A 25,084-nucleotide genomic window follows, 5' to 3' on the forward strand; every position below is an offset into this window, starting at 1 on the left:
ACTAGAAAGGGGGGGGGCGAAATAATCTAAAAATAGGTTGAAATATAAATAATTAGTATATATTATTAATATAAGTAATAAATTCGCATACAAATTGTGTGAATTATATACTATAATTCGTCCGCCCCCCCCTTCGGGGGGGGGGCGATTGCCCCTACCGCCCCCCCCCCCTGGATCCGCCAGTGCACTACAAGCAAATGTTTTAATTTGAAAAAATGGATTTAAGCCTATTAGCTATTTTGATTTCATAGCTTCATTCATACTATTTTTACATTGACACATTCGCTTTACTTATTACATTATTATTTCGTTTAATTGTTTACAAAACACTCTCAGTGTTTATATCGACAGTAATGCGCAAATAAAGACCCGCGGGTCGCGGGTAACATATGTCTAGTATATATATATATATATATATATATATATATATTATAAAGTAGAATATGAGGTTTATGTATGTAGACATCAAAACCGCTTGATAAAACTTGGCAGGAATGTTTCTTGGGTACCAACTTAGACCGTTTGATGTATATTACTAGCCTGACATTACCCGCGGCCTGCGGGTCTAAGTTTGTGTTTACTAATCTAGTAGATTGGATTTAGATGTATGTTAAACTTAGCTAATGATCCTTTCAAGTTTTTTTCTCTTTCGCTACGAAAATAGATTTAGGCCTATCTCAACTCGGCTTCGCAGCTTTCGTAAACGAATGTAGTCTCTTAAAAATGCTTTAGAAAACCAATTTCATATCTATTAAAAACGAAAAGAGCGATAGCTTTGTTAAATGAATGGGATTATAAAGTAAACAATTAAACAAAATAATTTTTAGTACGCGATTCATAAATGAATCAAGGCCTATCTCAACTCGGCTTTGCAGCTTTTGTAAACGAATGCAGTCTATTAAGAATGCTTTAGAAAACCAAATTTTAATGTTAATTTGATCAAAATATGAAATGAATGGCCTATAATTAGTATGTTCATGTGTTACAATATAAAACTATCTGTGCGAAGAGAAGTTTTATCATCCTAGAGATAAATAAGAGTTTTAGATCTAGGGATGGAAAGAAACATTACGGTATTGTCTAATGAAAGAATGTTCGTCAGGAAATCTGTAAGGAACTAATTTATGTAAAAAAAATGTTTTGAAATACAAATTTGAAGGTTAATTTTATTTTACAATGAAATCAATGGACCTTGTTTTGTATTTTCATGTGTCAACGTAAACACAGTAAACACAACTCTGCCCGAGTCGGGTGTCGAACCTCGAGCCCCCTACTAAGTAGCCAAGCCAAGTTCAAGCGCACTTGGCCTCTCGACCACGCTTCCCACCAGGAGGAAAACCTATATAGAAAATTTAAAGAAACTAATGCAGAAAGAGTTTACAAAAAGTATATAAAAATTAAACACTTAACCCAAAAAGTAAGCAGACAGCTGCAGAGTGAATACATAAACAATGTAATATCTAAAGATAACAACAAAAACCTATGTTCATACATTAAGTCTAAGAAAATGGAAACAACAGGCATAGAGCCATTAAAAGATGAACATAACGTAATACATAATGATAATGAAACCAAAGCAAACATCCTAAACAAATACTTTGCATCATCATTCTTAGCCCCAGGAGACAAAGACATATTACTGAATTTGAACCAACTAAAAACTAAAACAAATTAATTCCACTTATCTTATTCATGGCAAACCAGTAACACAGACTAAAAACGCAAAATACCTAGGTGTTATAATAAATAAAAAAACTGTCATGGAATCCACATATTGATGAAACTACAAAAAAATCAAACAAAGCATTAGGATTTATTAAAAGAAATTTCTATAAATCAAATAAGAACATAAAACTAAAATGTTATTTAACCTTGCTAGGACAAATTTGTACAAATACTCCTTCTTCCCTAGTGCTATTAGAGCAAGGAATGGGTTGCCTGAGCTAGCCAGGAAAACCAGTGACTTGGCAGAATTTAAGTCATTGGTTAATATGCATGACTTTAATGCATGACGCGTAGGACGTAATCATCTTCTTTTTTTGAAGTAACGTCTGTATTATATAAGATAAGAAGATGGTATATATTTATTTATTTATTTATTTATATTATATTATAATATTATATATTTATATATATATATATATATATATATATATATATATATATATATATATATATATATATATATATACATAAATATATATGTGTATATATGCATTAATATTTATATATTAATGCGTTTATACATAGGGTTAGAGTTTGTAAAAAATCGCCCCCCCCCTCGCTAAAAAGTTCTGGATCCTCTGGCATTCCATTGTCTAATCAATGGCACTAGTAAGAAGGTGCAAATTTGTCTTAGCATATGGAATAAGAAATGTGTCTCTATCTTTGTGTCTCTTTGATTATTCTATGTTTTAATTATAGAATTGTAAATTATTGAACTTTACTTTTTATTTTTCAGTTCAAACAAAGCATTAGGATTTATTAAAAGAAATTTCTATAAATCAAATAAGAACATAAAACTAAAATGTTATTTAACCTTGCTAGGACAAATTTGTACAAATACTCCTTCTTCCCTAGTGCTATTAGAGCAAGGAATGGGTTGCCTGAGCTAGCCAGGAAAACCAGTGGCTTGGCAGAATTTAAGTCATTGGTTAATATGCATGACTTTAATGCATGACGCGTAGGACGTAATCATCTTCTTTTTTTGAAGTAACGTCTGTATTATATAAGATAAGAAGATGGTATATATATATATATATATATATATATATATATATATATATATATATATATATATATATTATATATATATATATATATATATATATATATACATAAATATATATGTGTATATATGCATTAATATTTATATATTAATGCGTTTATACATAGGGTTAGAGTTTGTAAAAAATCGCCCCCCCCCTCGCTAAAACGTTCTGGATCCTCTGGCATTCCATTGTCTAATCAATGGCACTAGTAAGAAGGTGCAAATTTGTCTTAGCATATGGAATAAGAAATGTGTCTCTATCTTTGTGTCTCTTTGATTATTCTATGTTTTAATTATAGAATTGTAAATTATTGAACTTTACTTTTTATTTTCAGTTCTAAATGTAGTGATTTTACTGACACTAATTACTCTAATTAAATGTGAATATTGGTTTGCTATGAATCATATTCTCTATTTTGTATTTGTTGTTATTTCTTTATGTTTTATTAGTTAATTTCTATAAAATATTGTTTCATTAGTTAATTAACAAAATGCCTTTTTTTAGTTTAAACTTTTGAACATTCTTCATTTGTGTCAGGTTACATAAAAAATTATACATTAGATTTCATTCATATTTTTTTCTAATTTATAAAATTAAAATTATTAATTGTTAAATGTTTTAATATTAAACTGTTTGTATTTAGTGGCTTCAAAGAAATGGAAAAAGATTGAATCAGAAACATATAAAAACTATAACGATATTGTACCAACGATTACTTCTGCCACAGATGTTCCCAAAAATATGTATAAACCTAAAGGTTAGTAATTTCTTTCAGTAGATTTTAACAGGAGTGGCTCTGGCTAGTGGTTGGAGAGCTTGGTTTGAGATTGTGTTTAATATGTTGTAGAAGTTAGAATTGTATGAATCATAGAAGTCAAACATTTCTGTTGTAAATCGAGGTAATCCTTACGGTACACCATGTCAGGATGCATCTTCGTTGCCTAATGCATAATACACAGGTGTATTCATATAGAGATATGGTACCATTAATCACATGTGTCTCATTGAATGGCTTTGTTTCATTGTGCATACTTTTTTACAGACTTTGCATGTATCATTTTTAAGTTTATAGAGTTGACGGGGGTATATCCAGATCTGTGTTCAATTAGTGTATATTTTGCAATTATTAGGATAAGTAGCCAGGGCAATTTTATGATTTCTGAGTTTTAGCTTTGAAACGGTTAGTCTAAATCTAGTTTAAATTAAAGCCTAAGGCTGACTATGTCTGACATATATCATAATTTTATCACAACAAATAATGTCAATTCATGTTCGGCCGATTAGTATATGTCTCCTTGTGACGAAATACGTCCTCTCCATACAGAACTGACCAATGCGGAACTACCCCCCCCCCCCTCTTAACCACTAGTTAGCTTTGTATTGCCCCTTTTAACACTAAACCGACCAGTGTAGAACACAAACATCCTATTACACCAAGGTTAGATCCAACCCCCAAATTATAGGCCATAAACACACATCCCAAGTTACACCCAGACGTCGAAACAAACGTACGCAGCCGTTAAGTTCAGGAACATTAAAATTGAAAGCTACACCCCAAACGCCGAAATAAAAGCACGCAACCGTAAAGTCCAGGGACATTAAATTTTGGTGTCCACGTACATCCCTTTGAGTCGACGCTTCTAACGCCCAGGGCTATTCAAATCGTTCCCGTCCGCTGTACCATCGAGCGATGGTCCAGACTGATAATTGTTGTTGCATGGTTCCGCTTTCATCCTCCTTCGTCCCCCCCCCCCCGGGTCGCGGGTTAAAGAAGTCAGGTGAGTGAGCCCCAAATGAAAAGAATGCTTCAATTTAACAATTCTAAACTCAAAAGACTCGCTAGCCATTGGATCGTCACTACCCTTAACTTACCGCTCGGGAACCTATAAAAGCCGGAGACGAAAGTTTCAGGTTAATGCCACTCTAGATCAGAACCACTGAGAAGTCAGAAGACTCTCAAGTCAACGATTCATTTGGGAACTTGTGTAAGGCAAAGCGGGTGAGTTGGAAAAACTTTATCATTATTATTTAATGTGTCTTCGCCTGTAACATTTACGTTCATGTATCATTACCATGTTAATACTTGTTTGCTTCCAAATATTATATTTGTAAATCTCTATGAACATGTGTTCCTTAATAACTCGTCAATGTTGACTGTATTCCCAACGGTGGACATCCACCTTACAATTTAGTTAATCCTAATGTCTATTTATGCATTTGTTATTTATTCATATCCATATTCATCTGGACCAACTCGCGTCTAGATTATTTCCTTGCCTGTGCATATGTACCTGTATATGTGCACATATATATACATTATAATTATGCTTGTTTTTGTTATGCACATACTGTGCTGTTGCCATGCATCCTTAGGCCCGAGAATCAGGCTCGCATGTCTACCCCACTATTTTCGGCTTGTCGGCCTGCATACTTATGTGCCCTTTTCTACCCCCCCCCCTTTTTACTTTTCACGGCCCTCTGGTCACGAGCGATCGTAAACTTGTTTACCTGTGGGTCAATGAGGTCACAGGGGCTACAACCCTGTAATACGGTCCCCCTGTTTCCCTCCTCATTTATGCCCCTGCCTTGTACATTAATATGTGTATTCGTAATATTGTTATTATATCATTTGTACAGCAATTATTATCAGACCTTGTGAACTGTCGTTAACATGTATCTTAGTTAGTCTGAGGAAGACGCTCCTATCAAGGATGCGCCCCTCGCCAACCAGCCTGTATGGTTTAATAATTCAGGCTCCTCTCATGTCTCATTTCATAGCCTCCTACACCAGGGCTGGCGTGTTTTGTTGCCTGAAGGCAGACCTCAGCAGCTCTCCACACATTCCCGTTGAGGGTGAGTCACTCACCACCCTCGACCCGAACCGAAGGCATTCAAGGCTGAAGTCCCAGGATCAATCTGCAACTACCGCAAGAGTAAGCCCACCGCGTGGCATCCTCATATTCATCACACTAATGTCTGCCAACCTGCAGGGCACCAGCAACTGGCTACAACACAACGGAGCTTCAACTTACCCCACCCCGAAGGAGAACCTTGAATAACAGATAAGTGAGAGACAGCCGAATAAGCAAACCATACACGAATCTTTATGAGCAACATCCCAGTGATGATATTACCTTAAACGTCATCATTAAATCCTAAATCATTCCGTACATTCCCCCCCCCCCTTTTACTCGCCAATTGTATTTCCTCTTAATTAATCTTTATTAAATATTTGTTCTTTTACGAAATCATTAAGCTTTGCGTTTTGCTTGTGCCTGTCTATGTGCCTATATAATACCAACAAAATATTTACCACGTTGTGGCTCTAAGACTTTACCCCTAGGAGTCGCAGGCCATCGTCCCCATCGGGAAGTGCAAACGAACCGATCGGCGGACTTATTCCACCACACTCCTTATGTCTCGGAAGACAATGAATGTACACAGGTGAGTCACTGGCTTTGGTTTTGTCTTGAGATGGGGCAGAATCTGGAGTGACTGATCAAGCCAATTCTGGAGCGGTTAAGAGTATGCCACAGTTCGTGCATGTATATGCATCTCTTCTAGAGTTAGCTGACAGGGCAGCTTTCTTTTTCTTTCTCTTGACTGATGAAGCTATGTTTCTTTTGCACTCGTCGAAGTTCATACAAGCACACACTGCATGTCTTTATGCTTTCCCGTCTTGGGCTATCTCCTCCCACATACTTTGGTCGATGCCCGTGGCTCTCATATCTAACTTGCAGACATCTCTGTAGGTTAGTCTTGTGCGGCTTTTGGGTCTGACTCCCTTTGCAAGCTCAGCGTATATGAGAGATGTCTGTAGGAATTCTTCCATCTGGCATGTGAGTTACATGACCGAGCCAGCATAGTCTTCTATGTGTAAGGGGAGCATAGATACTTTTCATAATTGCCCGTTTCAGAATATCCTGAGTCATGATCCGTCCAAAAGATGCGTCGCAGGCAGCGTGTGTGGAAGCTATTTATCTGTGTTCTTGAAATATGTAAGTTGCCCAGCTCTCGCTGGTATAAAGAAGTGAGCTCAGATTGCAGGCATTGTAGCCTACGATTTTTATTGCCGTTGTCAATTTGATATTTTCCTACACGCGCTTGGAGAGTTTTGCCATTGGTTCAGAAGCCTTTCCTATTTTTGTTTGTCAGCTCAGTGTCTAAATCTAGGTTGCTGGCTATTGATGTTCCCGAAAATGTGAATTCCTGCACCACTGTATGTGATTTCCAATATGTATCGCTGGTATTTCTGCGAAATCTTGTGCCAGGATTTCAGTCTTGGATAGGCTTATTGTAAAGCTAAATTCTTGACAAGCTGCCAGAGCATTCACAAGCCTCTGCAATCCTTCTTGTGTGTGAGATATGAGTGCGGCATCATCGGCAAACAGCAGTTCCCTAATCAAGATACGCCGTCTCTTAGTTTTGGCTTTAAGGCGTACCAGGTTAAATATATTTCAATCGGATCTACTCCCATCTTCCAGAGATTTAAAAGCGCTGATAAGCACAACAGAAAAGAAGATGCCGAATAGTGTTGGAGCCAGAACACAACCTTGTTTTACTTAACTCTTGATGGAGATAGGCCTAGGTGGAACTGTCAAACTGTACAGTGTCCTGCTTATTTCATGAAAAGCTGACACTAGTTTCCGTAGATATATATATAGTAAATTACTATTATAAATATATATAGCTCCTCCTTCGTGGTCGAAGATGAGCACATTTCTCATTTCCTATGCATTCGAAGATGGCTGTAAAGTCCATTCCTTGCTTTAAAAAGCCGGCCGCATATGTGTCATGGGTGGGTTAGGTCAGTTTCAGATAGGCCTGCTTCTTCTCTCAGCTTTTTTTGGTTCGGCGCTCTTTTGCCCTGGTCACTCTTCTTGCTTCAAATCTTGAGACTCCGAGACTCAAAGCTTCACGCCATGAGGAGAGATCGAGAGCTAGTGCTTTCCAGCCGTGAATGCCGATATAGCATTCCTTGAAGGAGCTTTTGATTGAGAGAGTATTGGCCTCCTTGGGAGCGTTTTCCTGCACACAAGCAAACGGAATCAGAAGATACAACTATGGTAATGAAGTGTACCCGAACAACCAAGGAAGGTAAAGAAATTTAAGTCGTGCCGAATGTGCCGTGGTGCGACTGCCTGAAAGACAAGGGAGTTGTAATCTGATTCATCACAATTCAAAAAGTGTGGCTAACTTCATTATGAACGACAAGTCAATTGGATCACTAAATATAGAAGAAGGAAAACTTAATGGAAGAAAGGCGTCTATTTTGAAACATAGTGGCTGTAACGCAATCGCCGTAAGAGAGTCACTTGTCAATGAAGAGGATATTTTGCCGGAGAAATGTTCATTGTGCTTAGTTGACGGGCAAGTTTTCAGATACAAAACCTCAAAGGCAATGCTTGATACACAATACCTTAAGGGAGAGTTTATCGGTGTACTGTTTCCTGAGCTGGTCGCAGATGTTTTAATAGGAAATGTGAAAGGTCTGTTTGTGTCAGCCTTAGAGGCAAGAGGGATGAAGAACAGAGAAAGGGAAGAATCTCAGGTAAAGGCTCCGATTATAGGTACAATTATAGAAGGAAATCTAGAGAAGGAACAAAAAAAAGATGAAACTCTAGAACCACTATGGAGAAAATGCACCGAGCAAACAACACATGTAACTAAAGGAGCAAGTATAACGTTTGTCAGGAAGAAGAGTTTGCATTACAAAGAGTTACGTCCCTTACAGAACTTCAAATAGTGAAAGATCTTTTAGTTGAATATGAGACCACAATCTGAAACTTCTCTAGAACACAATTATCTACATAGAATCGATCTGCAATACTGAATTCATTATTGTTATAAGAAAATGCTACTTATCAAGAGAGAAGTTTACGTAGATAAATGCAAGCAAACGATTTTCCATCTGACAATACTTTTTATTTTGTTGATGTAGTTAGTTTAAGTATTGATGCACATATGTGCAAGATATATATATATATATATATATATATATATATATATATATATATATATATATATATATATATATATATATATATATATATATATATACTAGACAGATATTACCCGCTGTCCGCAGTTCTTATCTCGCGTATTGCTGATATAGTCACTGATATTGTGCATTAGTAACAATTAAAGAAAATAATAATGTTATAACTAAAACGAATGCTTGAATTCATGAATAAAAAAATATTATGAATGGAGCTAAAAATAGCTAATTGACCTGAATTCAATTTTTTTTATGAAAACATTGGCGTACAAATGTAGACCAATGTAAAAATGCTTTAGAAAAACAAAATTGAATGTTAATTTGATTAAAATATGAAATGAATTGACTATAATTAATAGGTTTATGAGTTTAATTATAAAACTATCTATGCGAAGAGAAGTTGTATCATCTTAGAGTGGAATTAGAGTTTTAGACCTAGGCATAGAGAGATGTGTAACATTTTGCGTAATGTCTAATTAAAGAATGTTCTTCAGGAATTCTAAATTCGCAGATAGAAGGAACTAATTTATGTAAAAATGCATTTGAAACACAGATTTGAAGTTTAATTTTATTAAATAATGAGATCAATAGACTATATTTTGTATTTTCATGTGTCAAAGTAAAAAACTATCTGCAAAAAGTGTAGTTTCTAAAATATAATCTAGATCTAGATTCTTTCGATCTTTTCATGTAAATATGGTAAACATAGCCTAGATCGATGAAGTTATAATGCTTTTATAGAGTTGGTCAAGTTTGTTTTTTTTGAGGGTCTTAAGCAGGGGCGGACTGGCTATATGGGCAAACGGGCAAATGCCCGGTGGGCCGGTACCAAATGGGCCGGTCTGGTCGCGACCAAAGAAAAAAAAAATGTCCATGCAGACAACTGAAAAAAAAAAAGTGACAGCAGCAAGACACAAAGGCCCGAACGCGTTTTCTTGTTGTTTTTTTTTAAATTCTTATTACAGTGAATTTTGTTTGAAATTCAACAAGAATATTTTTAAAAAATACACTATAGGCCTACACTGTACGTATTATCCTTTGCAAAACGTTAGACCGTACTTTCTGCTACGAGCGGCATGGACTGCTTTGATCTATTCGAGGTTGTGTTTGGCCTCATCATTTTGCTGGTCGGCATGGGCCTTTGATGGCACTACCATGTTTTTTTTTTGCTCCTTCCCTCCCCCGTCTTTTAATGGTTCCAATGAAATTTAACCAAAAAGAGGGACAAGAGAGGTTAAGTTAGAAAACATTGATGTAACGCAGCAAAAAAAAAAAATTTTTTAAAAGATAGGCGCGACAATTAGCTCTTTAACAATACTTCATAGAGGTTAACTTTAACACTTACACACAGCCGCGAAATTGCAAACCACCCAACTTATTCATAGCTCAATATGGGTATAAAGCTCTACTTTCTGCGATTTGAAAAGGAAAAGTAAGTTTCGTTTTGTTTATTTTTAATAAAATAGTCATAGATCTAAAAATACTACACTTAAGGCTTACACAAAAAAATTATTTAATTAAAAAATAAATCTAGATTTAAAATAATTTTTATACTATTATAATTAATGGCAAACTTATGCTTAGTATGAAGTCATTAATGATGAAAATTATTACAATAATTAGGCCTACAATAATTTATATAGCGCTGTCACATCCGATATTTAATGAAAGGAGATTTATATTTTAAACAATGGGGCATGGTATATTCATATACAAATCGCATTTTTGAGAATGTACTAGCAGGAAACAAGAGCTTTTCACATTAAGTAAGTACCTCTCTAACCGTTCTGCTTTCTCTTATCTTTTAATGGAATGGAAAACCAATGATTTAGCATATTTTAAGTCACAGATCAACATGCATGACTAGATTGACACATGAAATGCGTAAGACTTAACAATCTTAGTTTTTGAAGAATCGTCTGTAATCTATAAGTAATACCAAAAAGCTTCAAACACATTAGGCTGCTATTGTATTGTTTATAGTTTTCAAACTACATACATGTATAAATAGAATACATTATGTAATCCTACGAATGCATACATCCAGTTTTCAATGCGTTATCAAACTGTATATATTTAAAGAGAATTAGGCTTACACCTATAATCAGTGGCGTAGCTAGGATATTTTCTTCTTCTTGAAACAGTCAGGTATAGTTGAGCCTTCGGCTCTTGGAACTCAGGCCAGTAAAAGTGAACAAGAGCTCCCTTTCACCGGCCTGAATGAAAACAGTGTACACTGTTCTGTCTGGCGGGGTGTCAGACTCGCGTCCATAAGGATGCACAGGGGCCTCTGCCATTTTCCTTTTCTATACCAGGTTAACCGTGCAGGACACGCCATTTATGTAACGGCCCCTTGAGGAACGGCGCATGGATTGTGACAAGGTTGTGGGAGCTTTTTTACAACTCCGCACAGTTCAATGAGGATGCTCTCGCACCCCCTTAGGTACCCCCACGGGAGTCTTGTTTTGCTACCCTTTAGCCTAATCGTTTCCTCCTACGATCGTTTCCACCCGGGCGCCACTATGAGGCAGGGTAGCATGCCCGGGCCCCCTCGGATATACAACTATGAAAATACCTCATTATACGTTAATAAAATATGCTACAAATATTTTATAAATATTACGAGCTTTCTTGGTCGCAAAACTATCAATAATTTTATTGAAATCTGTTTTCCACCAATTGCCTAGTTGGTGAAACGCATCGCTGATTGCTATTAATTCTTGATCAACTTAATTAAGTCTGAAAAACTTCGCTCGAATAAAGCCACACTTACCGCAATTGTCAGAAATATGTAAAAATCTGATAATGCTACCTGAAGAGAATCTAGGACATCATTCTTTTTCTCTCAAAGCAGAATCTGGCATTCAATAGGCATCACGAATATTTAGACAATATTTAGAACTGAATCATCTAGTGGCATTCTAGCTGGTATCTTTTTATTTATTTATTTTTAATTCAAGATCTCAAACAGGTCCTTGTTTGAGAAGTTCAAAGGCTTCTGAAGAAATTGCGACAAACAGTTTAGGCCCCTTTCGCTCCAGACGAAATTTGTTTTTGTCAATGTTGCTATGAACATCATCGAGATTGATTTCAATCTTAGGATTTAATAGTTGGGATAGCGACAAAATTCATGTTCACCTAGACATCATGATCATATTGAGTTGGGTGATTATTTCTTGAACTATCACGTCCAAGGAAAAATAAACCTCAACCCAAGCTCTTTCTTTTGTGTTTATACAGAATGTTCACATTTTTTGCTTGGCTTCTTTTTATTGTGGCCAGTACGTCTTTGATATTCCCAGATCAGAGCACATACTTTCGCTGAAGGTAATAATGGCTTCAGAGTTGCTCTTCCGACTAGTAGTTATCGATGTTTTTAATGTTTTCCTTTAAAGTGTGCAGTCTCGAATTGACGATCATTGTTTTTGAAGTTAGACTTACCATCGTTTATTTCAGTTAATTCAACTGCCAATAATCCAAAATAGGTGAGAAAATTAAGACAGAATATCAACTAACAATCCGTCTACTTAAGAGATTTTGTCTTTAGATTCTTCTTCAACTCGTTCTTGATGCCCATCGAGGTCCAAATTCTGCTGTGAGAGAAAAGGAATGATATCCAAGATTCTTTTCATTATCAGATTTTTACATTTAGGACCCTTTAATCCCTGCCGTCAACCATTTTAATCAGAGAAGACAATTTCTCTGTCTAAGCTAGCACTATGAGCGCCAGCCAGACTTATCAATCTTAAGCAGCGCCAATAATATTAAAAGAGTGTCAAAATAAATATTTTTAAAAATCAAATAAAGTAGTTAATGTTTGTTCATGTGTGTACAATGTGTGCAGTTTTTACTGAGAAATGTTGTGCTCAGTTTGATGCCCCTTTTCACTTGATGCCCCGTGCGGCCCGCACCACACGCACATGGCTAGCTACGCCACTGCCTATAATATAACACATGGACGTAGTCGGCAAGGGAGGGTCTTCGAACCATCACTTGCTTCAGACCTCATTGTCTGAAAGTGAAACTTAACTTACTGCCCCAGTGCAGCCAACGTAAGCAAACTACAGTCACCAAATTTCATGAGCGTAGCCAAAAGGGGTTTTGTGGTTTTCCTTACCCCTCCAATACAAAATCTAAAGAATTTTACCATTGTCTACCAGTCGCTGGACTCCATTTAATAGCAGATTTGGTTTTTGAATTTTTTTTTAGTGGAAGAGTAGCAGGCTAATTGCACTGTAGATACCTCAGAATATGCATTTTTAAAGCTTAAAATAACGGAAATAATGCTTGGTTCCGGGGCTTTGCACCGGACCCCACTATGGAGAGCTCACAGCGCTCCCCCGGACTCCCTAGCTGCCCTTTGTATAGAAAAAAACGTTTGAAAGAATGAAAGATCAGAATGTAATAAAGATTAATTACATATACACACACACTAATATATATAAATATAAATTGCAGAGTGGGGTAAAAATCCCCCCCCCCCCCACCGAAAATATATGACATGCCATTTATGGGCCGGTTTATATGGTAATGCCCGGGCCGATTTTGATACCCAGTCCGCCCCTGGTCTTAAGTTTGTTTTAGGGCTACAATACATACACTACGTTCTAAGTTTGTACCCAAGGAACATTTCTGCCAAGTGTTATCAATATTGGTCAAGCCGTTTTGATCTCTATTCGTAACATACATACATCTCACATTCTACTTTATATATAAATAGTCTAACAGGAGATTTCAGAGTAGCAATATATATACAGAGAAAGTCATTCTTGTCTTTTTTACTTTAAAAATTTGTCTTTGTTTTTCTCTTAAGTAACTATATAATGAACATTTTATATTTCAGTAAAACCAAAAGTAAAAATTGGTAATAGTAATGGATATTACAATTTTGTTGAACCTTTATGTTTTAACGGTAAGTGTGGTCATACATACATAGGACAGTTCTTAATTTCCTTTATTTATTATTGTCTTGCTTTAAAAAAAAGAAGAAAGAGAGATTTTATTTAAAGCAACTAGTCGAATCATAGGACCCGCGCTAATTAAAGGTGTAATTTATTAAATTAAAACAATTTTATAACTTATAACTGATTTTACGCGGCCTCTTGATTTACCAGGACGTACTGAAAATCTCCTGGAATTGCAAAATATACGAAAAAGTCCTGGAAATCTCCGAAAATTGTCAAAATGTTTTGAAAACACATAAAAATTTCACGGAAGTGGAGCTACACCAAGGCGAACTGTCCAGCATATGAGGCAGCAGTCGACACTGCCCTAATGAATTTAGCGGTAGAGGAGAAAGACGTCGATACTACCTACGGCGAAATAACAACAGCAATGTAGGGTGCGGCCAAGAAGTTTGTCACGCGGACTTATCCCGGTAGCAGGCAGAAACGCGTGTGGTCTCAGGATTTGAACAAGCTGTTCCAGAGACGCCATTGGGCCCAAGGCTCGCTAAAAAGAAGGGTACTCCCGAAATTCGGCGGGAATACAATAGGCTCTGTAGCGCCACGAGTGAACTTGCCCGACGCGTCTGGACGGATCATTGGAACGCTGCCTTTGCCGGGATGGATCTTCGGGACTCCTCGAAAGCCTGGCGTCTTCTTCGAAACCTTGAGGCCAAAGACACAGCGCGAACGGCTGTATTGCTAAAAATGGCAGATTCAGATAAACGTTGCCAAAACGACCTAAGATCAACCTGTGAATCGACATTGTTAAGGTTCCATTCGAGCTTCATCTCGGTGAGCTGCGACTCCAACGTGACGATACGCTAAAATATCTAGGGTTGACCCTGGATAGAAAACTTGCAATGCAGCAGCACGTCCAGGAAGTTAAAAGGAAAGCCTCGGAGAAGTTAGCGTTACTCAGAAAGCTGGCCAGCACAAAGTGGGGTGACTAAGTTGACATGCTGTGACAGGTTAGCGAAAGTTATTTTGTGTTTGGCGTGTTTAATGGCTAGGGGATGATTATTTTTGAAGTTATCACACACCAACCCGTCAGCATATAAATCGGGAGCAGGCACGCAACGTAACAAGCAATGAAAGAGATATACAAAGTTAAAAATTGAAGAAAATTTATTTACATAAATATTTACATAGAAGAATAAAAGGGGGAGGGTTTGCATATATCTCTAATCAATACTATATTTAATCATCACTCTTGCACTTAATAAGAGAGTATGTCACTTTGTCTTCTGAGCTTAGCTGGTTGTCCTGCTTGGGTCGAAGCTGGTGGCGCTCTAGCGGGTAGAGGGACGCCGGTGATACAGTTGTGGAGTCTCAATCCAAAGTTCGGATATCTGTAGTGGGCACAATAAGGCGGGCGGCCGGCTACCGTGGGCACAAGGGTACTGCGGGCAAAGCTGATCTGCCGTGGGCAGCGTAGTTAACAGGATAAGTCCATTGAGTTAAGGTGGGGCTATAATGGGTTGACAAGTGGACTGTCAAATAGGCATGCAGGTAGAGCCGATAGCTCCAAGTAAAAGAGTTGAGTAGATCCACGTAGGCAGGAGATGATACTCAATAGCAAATAGGCAGTGGTGAATTGCACTAAGTAAATAGGCGGGAAGCTGCGGATAAACAAAGACAAATTAGGACTTGTCTCTCATGCATCTTATCGATGCCCTCGGCTGAGGAGCATTCGTCAGATTGGTAAAACTGCTTTTGAGTACAATGGGCAGATGATGACAAATGGGATTGGGAAAATGGATGACTGATAATAGCAATATAAGAATGTACATAGTAAGGGAGATAATAATTTCAAATAAACAACACAAGTGGAAAGAGAAAAAAAAAAAGGGGGGGGGGGCGGACGCTGGTCAGCGACCATAAACAAAGTAGCGAGCTTGAATGGGGAGAGCGTCCGTTCAAGGGGCGCAACTCTTGTCAAAGTAGAATGACTAAAGGGAAGATAATTCATATCTCTTTTCTAAACGCAGTATTAGTGCGCTAGTAAAATTATTAAGGCGGTCAGCCGAGATAAAGGAAATAAAATAAGATGTACAAATACATGCATGGTTGCATCAATTGAGCAACCTAGCATTAATAGATTAATGCAATACATAAATATACACATATGCCAGGTTTATGTTTTCTACTTACGACGGTGAGAAATACATAATGCACTAATTAAATATAAATGAAATAATAAAATACACATGATTGTATCCAGTTACAAATATGCACAAAGTAATTCTGTGAAACTGTGAATAAGCTTACCACCAGATATTCCTCTAAGAGTAAGAATAAATGAAATAGACTAGACTCGATTGCCAACGAGAGAGAAATGAGCGGGTCTGGTTTGACTTAGTCTACCTTATAAAGGTCTGGAGGGTGTGGACGTAAACAGGAAATGTCCGAGGCTAAGAATTATCTCTCACGTGGGTGAATTTGACTCGAGATGGGAGTCGCACCTTGGAGTGTCGAGGGGCTTGTTGATCCGAGTGATCTCCTAGATCAAAGAGAGAAGGGGAGGGGGGGGGAGAAAGAGCGATTCGTATTCCACCCAAGGTGGAGTCAACTGCGACAGTCAGACATCCGGCGGGTAAGACCAAAGAGACTGTGTGTTTATCTTTCCCCGATCAAGGAAGATAAGTGAAAAAACGCGGCCTAGCTATCTCCAAGGTGGTGGACTAAGTCTAGCGAGAATAGGAAAATATGAGGCGGGTGATGAAATTGGGGATAGAACGGGGAAATAATTAAAATAAAATAAATAAATAATAATGAAAAAATAATTAATGCTGTAATAAAATAGAGTGACTCTGACAGCAAGTTTTTGACAAGCTACACACACTGTACTTAGGGGCAGTTAGATCGCAAATTGGGTATGGCTATGCTAGTAAAACAGCCCACGAATCACTCGACCGAATACAGACACAGGCACTAAGGAGTTTCATTTGTGGCACCTTTAGGACAAGCCCAACAAACGCTGCTGAAATTTTATGCAACGTGGCCCCATTAAATCTAAGGATGACGAGGGCGGTATTTACGGTTTACGAGTGTTACCTAATACATTAGTAAACCAGTGGAGAGAGAGGAACCGCATTAAAATGTATATATATATATATATATATATACATATATATATACATATACATATATATATATATACATATATATACATATATATATATATATATACATATATATATACATATATATATACATATACATATATATATATATATACACATATATATACATCAGTATTATCCAAGGGTAACCTGTTCTTCCAAATATTGCTGTTAGTGCGTCTCCCACGTCTTCGGAAGAAGTATTTTTCAATGGTATTGCTTCTGGAAACCGTGTGCACATGTCTACAACAGTCAATATGTAGCGATGGCCTCTTCCGGATATTACTGGCATTTGTCCAATAATATCTACAGCTATCTTCTCAAATGGCATTTCACTTAAGCCTGTTGTTTGTATTTTAGCTTGCATATATGTTCCCTTTGCTCCATGTGTTTGGCAAATATGGCAAGATTTTATGTAGGCCTTGACTTCTTGCGTAATTCTTGGCCGAAAAAAATTCATTCAATACTCTATTCAATGGTCTTTACTCCCATTTGTCCGGCAAACGGGGTGTCATGTGCTAGCTTTAAAATTGTCGCTCTATATTTCTTTGGAACTAGCAACTGTTGTGTCTTGTCTGCTTTAAGGTGAATTTCTCTCACACATAGACACCATCTTCGCCTATCTTGATTAATTCTCGTTGAAGCTTCACTATCTATGAGTTTTATTAGATCTGGTTCTATTTTCTGTTCACTGACTAATTTTTCTGTTTTAATCTCTAGTGGGTCTTAACTTTCTGTGGAGATTTCATTCGGGTTGTTTACTACTTGATTATGGCTTTTCATATCGCTATTTTCTGTTTCTGTATTTTCATTTTCATTGTTATAAGGAACTTGTATCTTATTGTTTGTATTTAGCACTTCTTCTGCTTTTTTCTAAGCTCTTATCGTAACCATACAACATTTCTGTGTGTTTTTTCTTTCCACTTGTTCAATTCTTCTAATGTGCAAGGTTAAGAGCCTTTGATACAGCCAATGATAAGGCCAATGTTGTCAGGCTTATTTTGTAGTACTTAAGTCTCATGCCAACCACTGATAAACGGTGTGTGTATGTTGATACGTGCTACCAGATGTGTAGTTACTTGGCCAGTGTAACCAACACAGTCTTTTCTTCTGGTGTACTCTTGTGGGATGACGTATTCTTTTGCGACTAAAATTGCGGTCGCACCTGTATCGTACAGTACGTTGGTCATTTGTTCTCCCACAAAGCCTGGATATACCTGGAGTTTATTAGCGTGTTTGGCAGCTAATGCTCGATCTCCTGGTCTGTTGTTCCAATCTTTATTGCGTCGGTAGTAGAAGCAAGTCTCTGTTGTGTGGTTTGTTCTACGACAATTTTTACATTGGAAACGAACTCTTTGCTGATTACGTTGATATTCTCTTTTCTTGTAGATATATGTTGGGCTCTTTCTTCATCTGGTCCCCTTCTATAGATGTATGTTGGGCTTTTAGCTGTGTCTTTCTTATATGTATAGGTTGGGCTCTTATCTGCATTTTTTCTTCAATATCTATAAGTTGGACTCATTTCTTCATCTTTGTCTCTTCGATATCTATATGTTGGAATTATTTCTTCATCTTTCTCTATTCTTCCTGTATATGGTGGGCTCATGTCAGCGTTCTCTCTTCTATATAGAGGTCTTGGAGTCCGCATTCTTGCAGCATTGTTCACCATAAAAGCAGATGCCGCAGTTGTGCTCTCTCTAGCTAACACTTCCCTTGGGTGTGCAGCCTTATACTGTCTGAAATGTGCTATCAGGCTGCTGATGGTCTTTGGCTCCCGCTCTGTGACGTATGTTTTCACCTTACTAATGTAACTTTCCATCACAGCGTCCATTATTATGTGTTCTCTGAGGGTTTTATATTTGTGCTCCACTTTTAACAGGTCTACCTATCGATCAAAGTAAATTGACATATTGGTCACGAATATTTGAGGATCGTCATTCGGTAGAGGTGTCTTTCCATCTCCTTCTATATTCGTAATTTGTGGAGCCAAACTGTGTCAGCAACGCCTCCTTCACGGCCACGTACTTTTTCTTTAAGTTTTCGTTCTAGTTGTAAGATTTCCTTCCTTCTACTATCTTCTTCTTTCTTTCCAATATCTTCTTCTTTCTTTTTGGTTTCTTCCCTATTAAATCTCCTTTCTTCCCTTTCTTCTTCCTGTGTTATTTTTAATATTATGAACGTTTCCAGTTCTTCGCCATTTTCCTTGCCCACTTCTCTATATATTTTATATATCGACATTTTCACTTACATGTGCCTCGTCGTATCTCGTCGTGGTCGCCAGTTGTGAAGAAACAAGTCTTTTTAAATATAAACTGCCTTTTATTGTGCAGCATTCAAACATAATATATTTACAAGGCTAATATTATCTACAGATAACCAATTCCACTAGATGACTTCCTCTCTTCTTGTTTACACACCCGTCACTTCCCGCAATTCCCCTAACTCTCCGATACCCAACACTTGACCGTGTGTCACGGTTGACCACACACAGTAACCGTGTCACAACACCCAGGCTATGGTAAAGATAGGAAAGTCAATGGCTACACGGACGGAAACATCACCCCCTCCTCCTCATCTTCCTTAAATTCAAAAGAAAACATCACAACGAAGCACACAATCAATGCGGTTTTTACGAGTTATCTAGGGGAAAACGAACTGCCTACACGAAACATTTCTGAAAAACACAGATATACCGGTATTAGTTTCCGCAGTTACAGCACATACAGCAGGATTGTTGAAGATGCGGAGAGAACATCAGGTAGAGTCTGTATCCTTATAACGGAAAACATCCCTCATGAGAGGGTAGAACTTCAAACCACACTACAGGCTATAGCAACTAGGAAAACCCTACACAAGGTTATTACTTGCTGCAGCTTGTATCAAACGCCAGCGGCTCCATTAAATACAACAGACATTGAGAATATAATAGAACTTTATTACCAATAACACTACTTGGTTATCCATAAGTAATGACGTAAAATGTCGTATGCTGGAGGGTATCTTCCTCCAACATGATTCATGCATACTTAACGATGCATCACCGACCTACTTGCATCTATGAACTGGATCTCTCACGTGCATTGACCTCATTGAGACTACCTCAGCAATGGAAGCTGAATAATGCCGATTATGAACAATTCCAAAAAGATGCTCTGAGGATATTACAGAAAACATTCTTAATAAACAGAGTCCAGCGGATATTTTTGCTAACAAGCTGGCTGCATTTATTAGTAATCCTTCCCAGGAAATTCTAAAGCTATTCAGGATAGCTAGAACTAAGGCTAGACAAACCATGCGGTCAGACAAAAGGAATTCTTGTATGCAGTCTGGATGTCAAAACTTCTGCTAGAGTGGTTTGGAAGGCATTTAGGCGGATCAAAGTGAAATAGGGCATTTGGAAAGACCAAGGATGAACTGTTACGTCCCCCAGAGATATGCTGACTGCCTTGAAGTCTCAATAGCAGTTAAAGCATCAACTGCACACTACACGTCAGATTTCCGAAAAATTAAAATTATGGAGGAAATACATCCATTGATTTCAGATCAAAAACAATAAAGACAATAACAAGACGTTCTCACTAATTGATGGACTCGCTAGGCTAAGCACATGACACAGCGCCTGGAGAAGATGTAATCCATTATCAGTTTCATAAAGCATCTTTCTGAACCCTCATTGGCATATCTATAACTCTGTATGGCAATTATGCGCTTTCCCAAACAGCTAGAGGAAAGCCACAGTTATATCAATACCTAAACATGGAAGAGATGGCTCTGGCACAGATAACTATCGTCCAGTAGCAATAACAAGCTGCGTCTTCAAAACCATGTAAAGCACGATAAATAATAGGTCGGTCTGGTTCCTTGAGAGAAATAAAATAATCTCTAACTACCAGTGCAAATTCCGGCAGGCACTGACATAAACTGACCAACTGGTAAGGCTGGAATCTTTCATTAGGAAAGCATTTATATACGAGAACATCCTTAGCTGTATTTTTCGATATAGAAAATGCCTAATATACAACATGGAAACATGGAGCTTATGAGGCTAAGGGACACCTTTCTTGCTTTGTGATGGAATTCTTAAAGGACCGGAAATTACAGAGCAGCATTATTTAAGTAAATCTGTTTAATATTAAAATAAACAGCATTATAAATGCTCTGTCCTTTGGCATAGAATGCTCTCTTTATGGCAAAAACATGAATACCGGTACCGGTACTTTAGAAAAAAAATTACAGTTATATTTAAATAAAGTTTAAAATTGGGCAAACGTTAATGGTTTTAAATTTTCGGACTATAAACCAGTTAGCATGCATTTTTGTAATTTAAGTGGAATCCAACCAGACCCTGATTTATTTTTAGACAAAAAGAGGATCCCTGTTGTGAAAACTACTAAATTGTTAGGCCTTACTCTAGATTCAAAATTTAATTTTCTCCCCCATATTAAGGAACTTAAGAAAAAAAGGCCAAAAGTTATTAAACATACTCAGAATACTCAGCCATACGGACTGGGAAGCTGACAGCGATACTTTGCTGTCTGATCCGATCCAAGTTAGACTATGGATTCATAATATGGAGTAGCTAGGAAATTGTAACTAAAAATACTGGAACCAATACAAAATGCTGCCCTGCGTCTCTGTCTCGGCGCGTTTCGTACATCACCAATCCCAAGTCTCCACGTCTTAAATATTTCTTGCAAATAGTCGGTTCCGATAGGAGCCGGAGGCCGCCTTTTTGTGTGAAAACACAAACTTTTTTTGTAAACCTGTTTTTAATTTTTATATAGGCCTCCAATATTTTTTCAACCTTTTCCCTGTAAAACCGGATACATAAGCCTCTATGTGTTTAGAGCCTTAATTAAAAATACAACGACTGGTGTTAATATATTTGATAGGGATATTGCTACTAATTTTTCATTCTACTCGCAGAATTTCGCAGAATAATAACCTCATATTAGCTTGAAAATGTTTATCGAAACTGGTTGTGACACGGATTTCGAAAACGATTCTTTATCACCAATTGAGATCTGGCAAAGTAGTTGTAAATATATAAATATTGACAATAGATTTTTATTAAATTATTAAATTATTTTTTTTGAGTTGTTAGTGGACCTTTTTTTTTACATAACTTAGTTATGTAAATGTTAGCACTTAAGCTATAAAGGGGAAGTATCCCTTAAGGGATTATGGGCACGACATGACCTTAATTGTGCCTATGTGCTTAAATCCCAAAATGTATATTATCAAACCTAAATTTTGTTTAAACGGTACTCTATTATTCATTAGTTATTAAGAACCAAGTAGGCCTAAAAATTCATCATTTTCATAAAGGAAGAATAGATTACACTTTAAAAAAAATGTTACTTGTTTCTCTATCAGTTACATTGAGATTTATAGATACCAGTATATGATGTCATTTCAATTCAAAAATATATTCACATAATGCTATTAATATTTAAGGAAAAATAGTATATCCAACTTGAAACACATTTTTGCAAGAGAAGATAAAAGGAAATTTATATTAAATTAAAAATTGTACTATCATGCAAAGGATGGTTGATACTGTACAGATATGAGTAATGTTTTATTCATATTTTAAAATCATTCTGCATTTATCTAGATATAAAAAATTGAATTTTTTAACTTTATGGAAGCTATGGTGAGATGATGTTTCCCCCATATAGATTGGTCTTTCATGAAAAAAGATCAATAAAATAAAGATATATCATAATTGGTAGACATTACTAATAAAGGCAGAAAATTAAAAAATATTCATACAAATATTTTTTTTCTATTTCTTGCCAAAAGGTGATGATCTTTCTGACGAAAAAGAGTTATCAGGTGAAAATGTGTATGCTAATCAAGGCTTCAATACAAACTAGAGAAATAGCAAAAAGTGTTTATGTATTTCATCAATTTGTTTGTATTGTTTTTAGTTTGTTCAATCATTAGCGATATGTATTTTTTAATAGTTATTTATTTTTCATTTATGATATTTGAAAAATTATGGATTTCTTTTTTCTATTAACATTTAATAACGTTAGTCAGCTGTTGTTTTTTCTCTTTACATTGTATATTTATGCAACATTAATATATATGTAGATTAAAACACTAGCACAACAGTGACAGAGCAACAGCACTTGTTTTTTTTTTGTAATAAAAAGAGTTCCTAATATGTCTTCCATTACAAACTATTGTCCTATTAATTGTATTATAGTTATTACAAACCTTATATCAACTCACCCTATATGTGATTCTGTCTGTCTTTCTTTAAAAAAAATCTCCCCCATTCTTGGGTTAAGTTTAAACTTAAGACATTTATGTATTGTATCTAAGAAAACGTAAATCAATTTAAACAATTGACCATTTAGTTTCATTAATTATCTATATTTGTACTATTTTCTTTAATTATTTTTGTGATACCATTTCGAAAAAGGTGGAGTTTTTCGCTTTTATAAACCTTTTATAAAAGAAGTTTTGTTTTCTGCTTGTCTTTTATAGTGTCAGAGTACAATTTAAAAGCTTTCAAAAAATGTTTTATAAAACTAGTAATGTTTTTTTTTATTTTAGCTACCTTTTTAATTGTAGTGCAAAATATTTTTACCAAGAGTTTTTTAAAAGCTGGTGAGTGTTTGTTCAAGGAATCGTTTGCTGAAGCAGATAAACAAGAAAATTAGATACAAAGTAAATACAATATGTAGAATGGATTAATGGATATATTAAAAAGGCCGAAAAGCGTTCAATGCTCTCAATATTTGAAGAATCTAATGAAGAACGAATTACTGATTTAAAAAAATTGAAAACTACGTATGCAAACACAAAAGATGTTTCTTAATGTATAGCCTATCAGAGAAAATAAAATAAAAGTTGTGTTCGACTGTTTTCACATCGCGATGCCATGATGCCCTGTCATGTGCTTCTGTTTCCCAGGTGGCTAGGTCAATGCTGAAGTCTTTCAGAGAAGCTTTGTGGGTGTTCCTAAAGCTTTTTCTTTTGTCCATCTTATGAACGCTTTCCTTCGCTTAATTGGCGATACAGGAGTCGTTTGGGGATGCGGCGGTCTTCCATTTGCAGAAATGTCCTGTCCGTCGCAGCTGGGACTGCATTAGGATTTCGTGGATGCTTTGCAGGCCCTTTCTTCTATGGACTTCAGTATCTGGTATTTTTTCTTGCCATTTGAGATTTAGTATTTTTCTTAGACAGGTCATGTGGAAGTAGTTCATTTTTTTTACATGTTTTCTGTATAGTGTATACGTTTCTGAGGCATAGAGCAGTGTTGGGAGGATGACAGCTCGATAGACCCCTAGCTAAGCCTAGCTTTGTGTTTAGGTAATATCTTGTCTTTTCCAGACATTGTTAGACAGTCTGCCTTATGGTGCACTGGCCTTGGCGATACGCAGTTTGATTTCATTATCGATCTTTCCGTTTATGGAGAGTGTGCTGCCAAGATAAGTGAATCTGTCCACTGCATTTATATCATGTCTATTTATTATGATGCTTGGATCCGAGTAGGCTTTACCTGGAGCAAGAAAATATAAGACTTCAGTCTTTTTTGTTTTTAAAGTAAGGCCAACGTCTGAGCATGCTCTTGAGAAGTCACTGACAATGCTCTGCAGTTTATTTTCAGAAAAGGCATTTAGGGCACAGTCGTCAGCAAATAGCAGGTCCTTTATTTACTGCTGTTTTTTTTTTTAATTTTGCTTTGAGTTTCCTCGGGTTGAAAAGGTCACCATCAAATCTGTATGTTATATTAATGCAAATGATATTCCAAATGACGTAATCATTAACAGAGTTAAAATGACAAGGTACTAGAAAGACTAATTAATCAGGGGAAAAAAAGATGACCCTTAGCAAAGTCAAGAAAGCATTTGTGCGGTGAAAACGTTTAGGACCAATACAACGGATAGACAGCAAAGAATACAAGAGAAAAGTTTTTATGAGAATTCCTGAAATGCTTTTTAAAAAAGGAACACTACCAGAATACAGTATTCAGCGTGAAGAAAATGCTAAAGGATTTATCCATCCACCACGTAGAATTCTCGCTCAAAGTGCGTGTAATCTCTTCGATTGCATAATTACTACTTTTCTTTGAAAGTAGGCTATATTACTATATTTACTTAATCACATCCAATAACAACACATAAGATTATTCATAACTCTTAATTAAAACTATAAATTAATATAAGTATATATAAAAGGGCATTTATGGCCGATTGAAATTCATTCATTTCATGATTACTTACATAATAA

General features: G+C 36.5%; 1 protein-coding gene across 2 annotated transcripts in view; it reads left to right on the forward strand.

Annotated features, from left to right (window-relative positions):
• The window catches only part of LOC129922668 (uncharacterized), a 116,158-nt gene extending 92,860 nt beyond the window's left edge, over positions 1-23,298 (forward strand). The window contains exons 15-17 of one of the 2 annotated variants that reach the window (XM_056009382.1): positions 3,415-3,528; positions 13,613-13,681; positions 22,643-23,298. In XM_056009382.1, the coding sequence (XP_055865357.1) occupies positions 3,415-3,528; positions 13,613-13,681; positions 22,643-22,716 (257 nt within the window). In that variant the 3' untranslated portion in view covers positions 22,717-23,298. The remainder of the gene's footprint in view (positions 1-3,414; positions 3,529-13,612; positions 13,682-22,642) is intronic. The other variant, XM_056009383.1, reaches the window with a different exon arrangement.
• Positions 23,299-25,084: the final 1,786 nt, after the last annotated feature.

The sequence above is a fragment of the Biomphalaria glabrata genome, chromosome 14 (assembly GCF_947242115.1).
Source record: "Biomphalaria glabrata chromosome 14, xgBioGlab47.1, whole genome shotgun sequence".
Taxonomy (NCBI): Eukaryota; Metazoa; Mollusca; class Gastropoda; family Planorbidae; genus Biomphalaria; species Biomphalaria glabrata.